Source organism: Schistocerca serialis, chromosome 2 (assembly GCF_023864345.2).
Source record: "Schistocerca serialis cubense isolate TAMUIC-IGC-003099 chromosome 2, iqSchSeri2.2, whole genome shotgun sequence".
Taxonomy (NCBI): Eukaryota; Metazoa; Arthropoda; class Insecta; order Orthoptera; family Acrididae; genus Schistocerca; species Schistocerca serialis.
Window position 1 is genome coordinate 69175471 of NC_064639.1, and position 9486 is coordinate 69184956.

The following is a 9486-nucleotide window of genomic DNA, read 5'->3' on the forward strand; positions in this document are numbered from 1 at the left end:
CGTCGCCGTCATCGTCGCCGTCATCGTCGCCGTCATCGTCGCCGTCACCGTCGCCGTCACCGTCGCCGTCATCGTCGCCGTCATCGTCGCCGTCATCGTCGCCGTCGCCGTCGCCTTTACCGTCACCATCTCCGGCGCCGACTCTGGCCCCGGGACCTGCCCCTCCCCGCCACATTCCCGTTGTTCCCATCCCCCACACCTCCTCCACCGCCGTCAAGCGCCCCGGTGGCACTCCTGCTTCCTCTGCTTCCAAAAAGGCTGCGCCTCGTCCTCCTTCCCCCACCCATGATGCCGTCCATCGTCATCGTCGCCGTCATCGTCGCCGTCATCGTCGCCGTCATCGTCGCCGTCATCGTCGCCGTCATCGTCGCCGTCACCGTCGCCGTCACCGTCGCCGTCATCGTCGCCGTCATCGTCGCCGTCATCGTCGCCGTCATCGTCGCCGTCATCGTCGCCGTCATCGTCGCCGTCACCGTCGCCGTCACCGTCGCCGTCATCGTCGCCGTCATCGTCGCCGTCATCGTCGCCGTCATCGTCGCCGTCATCGTCGCCGTCATCGTCGCCGTCATCGTCGCCGTCATCGTCGCCGTCATCGTCGCCGTCGCCTTCGCCTTCACCGTCACCATCTCCGGCGCCGACTCCGGCCCCGGGACCTGCCCCTCCCCGCCACATTCCCGTTGTTCCCATCCCCCACACCTCCTCCACCGCCGTCAAGCGCCCCGGTGGCACTCCTGCTTCCTCTGCTTCCAAAAAGGCTGCGCCTCGTCCTCCTTCCCCCACCCATGATGCCATGGAAGTCTCCCCGCCTGTCCCTGCCCCCTCATCCTCCTCCTCTCCCCCTTCCTCCTACCACTACCTCCTCTCCCGTCCTGATCCCTCTCTCCTTGAAGCCCGGAACCTCACCCTCTTCCTTCGCCAGCATTGTCCTGGTGCCCCCATCTCCCTCCTCACTCCTCGCCGCGATTCGGTCCTCATCTCCTCCCCCAGCCCAACCCTCCACACCTACCTCCTTTCCCGCATCCCTGTCACCCGCTTTGGCCCTCATGCCTCTCTCACCCCTGCTCCTTCACCACCTCCCTCCCGCCAACCACAACCTCCACGTCGCCCGCCAACTCTCACCGCCGTGATCACTCGGCTTAGTCCAGTGATCACGGAGGAGGAGGTGTTGGCGGAGCTCCAGGCGCATCCCCATTTGGAGGTGCGTGCGGTTCGCCGCATACATAACGCTGCCGGCCCCACCCGCCTTATGCGGGTTTATTCTGAGCACGCCCCCTCCATTGACCGTCTCCTGAAGGAGGGTGCCCTCCTTTTTAACCAGCGGTACAAGGTCGACCCCTCCCGTTCCCCTCCTCAATCCCTGCACTGCCAGAGGTGTCTACGCTGTAACGCGCACCCCACAGCTGAGTGCCGCGAGGCCCCCACCTGCCCGCATTGTCGGCAAGCGCACTTCATCAGGCAGTGCCCCAACCTCCAATCCCCTCCTTCCTGCAATACCTGCAATCTCCCCCATCCCACCTACTCCCAAAAGTGTAAAGCCCGACCCCCTCCAACCACTCCTGAACTCACCGTCCCTGTCCATCCCCTGGACGCCCCCACCCCTCCTGGCAATTCCCTTCGACGCCCCCACCCCTCCTGGCAATTCCCTTCGTCCCCCCCCCCCCCCACCGCTGAGGACATCATAAGGTTCCTTACCATCGTCCTCCAGAATGTTCATCCCTTTCAGCGCCCACACACCCTCCAACAGATCTCCCTCGCCGCCCGTTCCATATTCCAACTCAAGATGTACGCCACCTACTCCAACAACCAGGCCCATTTCACCTTCTCCCGCCTCGACACCCTCGTCTAAATCCCTATCATGGCGAGACAGCAACGTATCCTTTTCAACAACATCCGCTCCCTACCCGCCAACAGGAACCTCTTCCTGCACACCCTTGCCACCCACCGCGTGGATGCCTTCCTCCTTAATGAAACCTTCCTCCAACCCCACCACACCATTCACACTTCACCCTACCTCCTCCACCGCTCCGATAATCCCCTCCCAATTGCGCGTGGCGGAGTTGCCATTGGTCATCACCGCCAGATCCCCGTTCGGCTCCAACCTCTCCTTCCCGACCCCACCGAACACCTGATCCTTAGTCTCTTCTTCCCCGGCCTTACCGTTACCTGCGCCACCATCTATGTCCGCCCCAACGCTCCTATTCCCTTCGACTTCCTCTCCCATGTCGATCGTACCTTTTCCTCCTACGTGATCGCCGCCGACCTCAACATCCATAGTCGTTCCGCTACCCAGTTATGGTGATGGCATCGGTTCCTCTCCACCCTTCAAGGTGACCTCGTCCCCATCCCCCGGCATACCCGTCCTGAATCCAACTCCACTCCTGATGTTATCCTCTCCTCCCCCAACCTCCTTGGCCACATAACGGTGGATGTCCTGGAGCCTATTGGTAGCGACCATCTCCCTGTCCTCCTCACCGTTTCAGACGGTCGTCGCCCTCGCCCCGACCCTCGTACTGACCCTCACCCTAAGTATGTCCACGACTATTCCCGAGCCGACTGGAATGCCTACCGGGATACCCTTTCCACCCAGGTCGATAGCCACCCTCTCACCTACCACCACCCTGCCGATGTCACCCATGCCGCCTCCTTTCTCCAGCAGACCTTGTCTGAGGCCGTGGAGGCCCACGTTCCTACTGTCGCCATCCACCCCCACCGTCCTACCTTACCCCCACAGGCCGTTCTCCTCCTCCGTGAATCCCGTCGTCTCTACCGTGCCTTCCTCCGCACGCGTGACCCGGACACACTACGACGCCACCGGCAACTCCAGCGACACGTTCGTAATTTGCTCGCGGCTAAGAAACGCCGGGACTGGCGACAGACATGCACCCGTTTAAATGCAACCCTACCAATCAACTCGTCCAAGTTCTGGACGGCCTTCCGTCGCCTTACCGGAACTAAACCCTCCCCCTACTATCCTCTTCTCCACGATGATCACCCCTTCCCTGACACCCTTAGTAAGGCCAATCACTTTGCCTCCTACCTCTCCAATGTCTTCTCCATCCCCGACGATCCCCAGTTCGATTACTCCCTCTTCCCGGATATCCGCGATCGAACTGACACCTCTGTCCCTCCCCTCGCTCCTGGTTTCCAGTACTTGGACAACATTACACACACGGAACTCAATGCCCCTATCACTACACAGGATCTCATTGTTACACTCCGCACCAAACGCAACACCGCTCCTGGTAACGATCGTGTCACCTACCGTCACCTTCGTGAAGCTCCTGTCTCTTTCCTCTCCACCCTGGCCAGGCTCTACAATGTAGTCCTGTCCACCGGTTACTACCCCGACCTGTGGAAAACCTCCCGTATCCTCATGTTCCTTAAACCTGGCAAACCACCGTCCGCCGTCTCCTCCTACCATCCCATCAGCCTTACCTCGGTCTTCAGCAAGGTCTTGGAATCTATCCTCACCCGTCGCACCCACCAGCATCTCCGCCAGCACCGCCTCCTTCCCGTCACCCAGTGTGGCTTTCGGCCGTCCTTCTCTTCCGACGACCTTCTCCTTCACCTCACTCATCTCCTTTCCGAACAGCTTAATTCCCGTCGCTCCGCAATCTTCCTCTCCCTGGACCTCGAACGTGCATATGACCGCGTATGGCATTCCGGTCTCCTCTTCAAGCTCCAAACCTTCGCCCTTCCCATCAACTTCGTCCGCCTGATCGGCTCCTTTCTCTCCCGCTGTCCTTCCTATGTCACCATCCATAACACCGATTCCTACACCTATTTCCCCTCCGCCGGTGTGCCCCAAGGCTCCGTCATCTCCCCCCTTCTGTATCTGTTGTACACGGCGGACATGCCGCCGCCGTCACCCCCCGTCCACCTTCTCCAGTTTGCTGATGACACCGCCTTCCTTGCCCTTGCCCCCACCCTACAGCGCTCCCAACGCCTTCTCCAATCCCATCTTGACCGGTTCACCGCTCGGTGCAACCAGTGGTTGCTCAAGGTCAATCCTTCCAAAACCCAGGCGATCATTGTAGGCAAAACCACCCCTTCCTTCCGCCTCCTTGATTTCTATCTCACCGTCTATGGCCGTCCCATCGCCCTCACTCCCACCCTTAAGTACCTTGGCGTCACCCTCGACCGTCGCCTCTCCAGGACTCCCCATCTCCAGACAATCCAAGCCAAGGCACGTTCCCGCCTCCGTCTCCTCAAGCTCCTTTCCGGCCGTACGTGGGGTCTGGACCCCTCCACCATCCTCCACACCTATAAATCCCTCATCCACCCTATCCTTTGTTATGCCCATCCAGCATGGATCTCCGCTCCCCCTACCTTTTATAAATCCCTCCAAATCCTTGAACGCCATGCTCTCCGCCTCGCCTATCGCATCCGTCTCCCCTCCCCCACGCGGATCCTCTACGATCTTATCCCCTTCCCCCACCTCCTCCTTTTCCTTGAAAGGATACGGATCCTGTACACCTCCCGCAAACTCGATCCTCCTCACCCGCTCGTCTCCCCGATCCTCTCCCACCCCCGCCCGCTGCCGCGCCTGTATTCGCACGTCCCACCCGGTCTCCACCTCTCCACCCTCCTTACCCTCTCCCAAGGTGGCTTCCGCCAGCTCCCCCTCCCTGATGATGCCTCCTCCCTTCCATCTACCCCTCCTACCAACTTTGATCCTCCCGCCCTCCTCCTGTACTTATTCCTCCGGGCACCCTCCCTCCCTCCTCTCCCTTTTCCCTCCCTCCTCCTTTTCTCCCCCCCCCTCCTCCCCCGGGCCTCCCCTCCCCTCTTCCTCTCCTCCTGCCCCCGACTCCTCAGCCATTGGCATCCTTTTTCTCCCCACTCCCCCACCTCCCCCTTCTACCCCTTCTACCCCTCTTGGCAGGTCCCCGGACTCGCACACGTTACGTGGACATTCGCGCGCCGGAGGTCGCCGCCATCTGTGTTTAGTGTGTGTGTGTTTAGTGTGTGTGTGTTTAGTGTGTGTGTGTTTAGTGTGTGTGTGTTTAGTGTGTGTGTGTTTAGTGTGTGTGTGTGTGTGTGTGTCTGTGTGTGTTTAGTGTGTGTGTGTGTGTGTTTAGTGTGTGTGTGTTTAGTGTGTGTGTGTGTGTGTGTGTGTGTTTAGTGTGTGTGTGTGTGTTTAGTGTGTGTGTGTTTAGTGTGTGTGTGTGTGTGTGTGTGTTTAGTGTGTGTGTTTAGTGTGTGTGTGTTTAGTGTGTGTGTGTGTTTAGTGTGTGTGTGTTTAGTGTGTGTGTGTGTGTGTGTGTGTTTAGTGTGTGTGTGTGTGTGTGTGTTTAGTGTGTGTGTGTGTGTGTGTTTAGTGTGTGTGTGTGTGTTTAGTGTGTGTGTGTGTGTGTGTGTGTGTTTAGTGTGTGTGTGTGTGTGTGTGTGTGTGTTTAGTGTGTGTGTGTGTGTGTGTTTAGTGTGTGTGTGTGTTTAGTGTGTGTGTGTGTGTGTGTGTGTGTGTGTGTGTTTAGTGTGTGTTTAGTGTTCACCGTCCCCTCCATCGTTCACCAGTGCCATCATCATCTTCAGTGGTTGTGCGTCGTCTCATCAGCTGGCAGTGTGGATTATCGACGAGTGTGAACGGCTCCGTGATTGTCTCTATGTGTCTCCTGTTTTATTGCCCACCGCTCTGTGACTTATGTGTCTTCTCCCTGTTTTTGCTGCTTGTGTCTTCTATGGCTGAAGAGCAGCGTAGTGTGCTGCTGACAGCCTGCCTGTTGTACAGGTTTTAAAATAACAAAGTAAAAAAAAAAAAAAAATCACTTCCGATGCTAAGGCTTTTCTAATGAAAGTGTCTTCCTGTTCAGGATTTTTTACTTCTGATGAAGATATATTCGTATGTACCGAAACCTTGGTCAAGAATATTAATAAATTTTTATCCTGCAACTGTTTTTGGCTGTCATCCTTTATCGTGAAAAATTTCAACACTTGCTGTTTTGCAGCCATGTTTAAAATCTTCAAATTGATACAAAGCACTACGGGCCTTGACCACAGATGTTATCAGTCCCCTAGAACTTAGAAGTACTTAAATCTAACTAACGTAAGGACATCACACACATCCATGCCAGAGGCAGGATCCGAACCTGCGACCGTAGCGGTCACGCGGTTCAAGACTGAAGCGCCTAGAACAGCACGGCCACACCCGCCGGCTTAGAGAGTGGATTCTCAATGAAAGACCTGAGTCAAAACAAGGCCCCAGGAGTAGACAACATTCCCTTAGAACTACTGACGGCCTTGGGAGAGCCAGTCCTGACAAAACTCTACCATCTTGCGAGCAAGATGTATGAGACAGGCGAAATACCCTCGGACTTCAAGAAGAATATAATAACTCCAATCCCAAAGAAAGCAGGTGTTGACAGATGTGAAAATTACCAAACTATCAGATTAATAAGTCACAGCTGCAAAATACTAACGCGAATTCTTTACAGACGAATGTAAAAAATGGTAGAAGCGGACATCGGGAAAGATCAGTTTGGATTAAGTAGAAATATTGGAACACGTGAGGCAACACTGACGTTACGACTCACCTTAGAAGAAAGATTAAGGAAAGGCAAACCTACGTTCCTACCATTTGTAGACTTAGAGTATTCCGGTCCTCATTGTCAAAAGCTTTCTCTCTTTCAAATTCTGAAGGTGGCAGGGGTAAAATACAGGAAGCGAAAGGCTATTTACAATTTGTGCAGAAACCCAATGGCAGTTATAAGAGTCGAGGGGCATGAAAGGGAAGCAGCGGTTGGGAAGGGAAAGGGACAGGATTGTAGCCTCTCCCCGATGTTATTCAATCTGTATATTGAGCAAGCAGTAAAAGAAACAAAAGAAACAAAAGAAAAATTCGGAGTAGGTATTAAAATCCATGGAGAAGAAATAAAAACTCTGCTGTCTCTGACAGAATTACAATGTCATCGGTGAACCTTAAAGTACTCGAAATAGCTGTTGAACGGAATGGGCAGTGTCTTGAAAAGAGGACATAAGATGAACACCAACAAAAGGAAAAAGAGGATAATGGAATGTAGTCGAATTAAGTCGGGTGATGCTAAGGGAGATTAGATTAGGAAATGAGACACCTAAAGTAGGAAAGGAGTTTTGCTATTTGGGGAGCAAAATAACTGATTATGGTCGAAGTAGAGAGGATATAAAATGTAGACTGGCAATGGCAAGGAAAGCGTTTCTGATGAAGGGAAATTTGTTAACATCGAGTATAGATTTAAGTGTCAGGAAGTCGTTTCTCGAAGTATTTGTATGGAGTGTAGCCATGTATGGAAGTGAAACATGGACGATAAATGGTTAGGACAAGAAGAGAATAGAAGCTTTTGAAATGTGGTGCTACAGAAGAATGCTGAAGATTAGATGGGTAGATCACATAACTAATGAAGTATTGAATAGGATTGGGGAGAAGAGAAGTTTGTGGCACATCTTGACTAGAACAACGGATCGGTTGGTAGGACACGCTCTGAAGCATCAAGGGAACACAAATTTAGCATTGGGGGGAGGGGGGGGGGGCAGCATGGAGATTAAAAATCGTAGGGGGAGGCCAAGAGATGAATACACTTAGCAGATTTGAAGGATGTAGGTTGCAGTAGGTACTGGGAGATGAAGAAGCTTGCACATGATAGAGTAGCATGGAGAGCTGCATCAAAGCAGTCTCAGGACTGAAGACAACCACAACCACCGAGCAACCACAACCACCGAGCAACCACAACCACCGAGCAACCACAACCACCGAGCAACCACAACCACCGAGCAACCACAACCACCGAGCAACCACAACCACCGAGCAACCACAACCACCGAGCAACCACAACCACCGAGCAACCACAACCACCGAGCAACCACAACCACCGAGCAACCACAACCACCGAGCAACCACAACCACCGAGCAACCACAACCACCGAGCAACCACAACCACCGAGCAACCACAACCACCGAGCAACCACAACCACCGAGCAACCACAACCACCGAGCAACCACAACCACCGAGCAACGCGCATAAAATATCTTGTTCCGTAATATTTGGGCAATTTAAACCGACAAACTGAAATACGAATAACGAGCACCTCGACTGCTTAGTGCACTACACTTTTTAAATTAAAGAAGGTCTTTGCACCATTTTAAAATGTGTAAAATTCCAAAATAGTCATCTGATAAGCAGTAAGGTGAAGTTTACACAGGTTTGCTTTAGCACGAGTTTTTTGAGCAGAATAAATGCTTACGTAGTGTACTCAGCTTGGCAGGACCGTACACGCACACACGCACACACGCACTTCCTCTGTCAGTCTGTGCGACTCTCTCCTCTCTAGCGCCGACGTGCGAACCCTTTTAAGAGTAACCGCGCTAAAGTACTCTAATCGGAGTTTTACTACCTTGCATTAAATCGCATCTACGATATTAAAGCTGGAGCACGGTAGGTGGCTCGATGGCTATGTAAGAAGATAAGTCATGTTCAGATCGCAAAGGTAAACAGACTTAGGTTTGTCACAGCTGAAAAGGAAAACAAATGATGACTATTTCATTTAGAGAACTACCCTATGCTGCAGCACTGTCCCTGAGAAATAATAATGGTGATTTGCGTCAAGAACTGCTGAACGCCTTCAACTAGTAACGACTGTCGTCGATACTGTAGGAAACTTGTCAGATACCGTTTTCTTGTTTTCCACGAACCGAGATGTTGGCGACTGCTCTTTTATTGTTTGATTGGCAGTCGTCTGTGTGGATATAGTCATCACACGTGAAGAATAGTACTGCAGATTGTATGAACTATCTGTGTTTCATTTTCAATATTTAAATTAAAAAGTAGATTTGTGTGCCGGCCGTAGTGACCGAGCGGTTCTAGGCGCTACAGTCTGGAACATCGCCACCGCTACGGTCACAGGTTCGAATTCTTCCTCGGGCATGGATGTGTGTGATGTCCTTAGGTTTAAGTAGTTCTAACTAACCTAAGTTCTAGGGGACTGATGACCTCAGAAGTTAAAGATCTCAAAAATGGCTCTGAGCACTATGGGACATGTTTTTCCCGAAAGACGAAAGAGGCAGCGCCAATTGACGGTAAATTCTTTGAGAATTGGACACGAACACTTTGGCCGACTTTTCAGCGTGAGCTGATGATTTTCACTAGAACGAAACCGGCAGTGAGTTAACAAACATAACTTATTTGAGTAACATCCGCATGTGAACCGATAAGTTGATAAGCTGCCACCGCCTTGAGTTTTTGCACAGCTCTGTGAGTAGTTAGCAGCAATGCAGGGTGTTAATTGAATCTCCATAGAAGCTACCACCACCCTTGAAAATACCGCCTCCGGATGGAAACTAAGCTAAGTTACAGATCATTCACCACAACCCTGTTTAATTTCTTTCACATTCGCAACCAAGTTATCATCTTTCAGCCTAACCTTGACTTCGGGTTAAGCTACAGATTACTCTGTCACCGAAACCATCTACAGGAAACCACCTGCAGCAAACCACTCTTTCCAGCATGATATTTA

General features: G+C 52.7%; 1 protein-coding gene across 1 annotated transcript in view; it reads left to right on the top strand.

The window, feature by feature from the left end:
• Nucleotides 1-8014, top strand: part of LOC126455733 (uncharacterized) — a 73966-nt gene extending 65952 nt beyond the window's left edge. The window contains exon 2 of the mRNA XM_050091502.1: nucleotides 7648-8014. Coding sequence (XP_049947459.1) covers nucleotides 7648-8014 — 367 coding nt within the window. The remainder of the gene's footprint in view (nucleotides 1-7647) is intronic.
• The last annotated feature ends 1472 nt before the right edge of the window (nucleotides 8015-9486 follow it).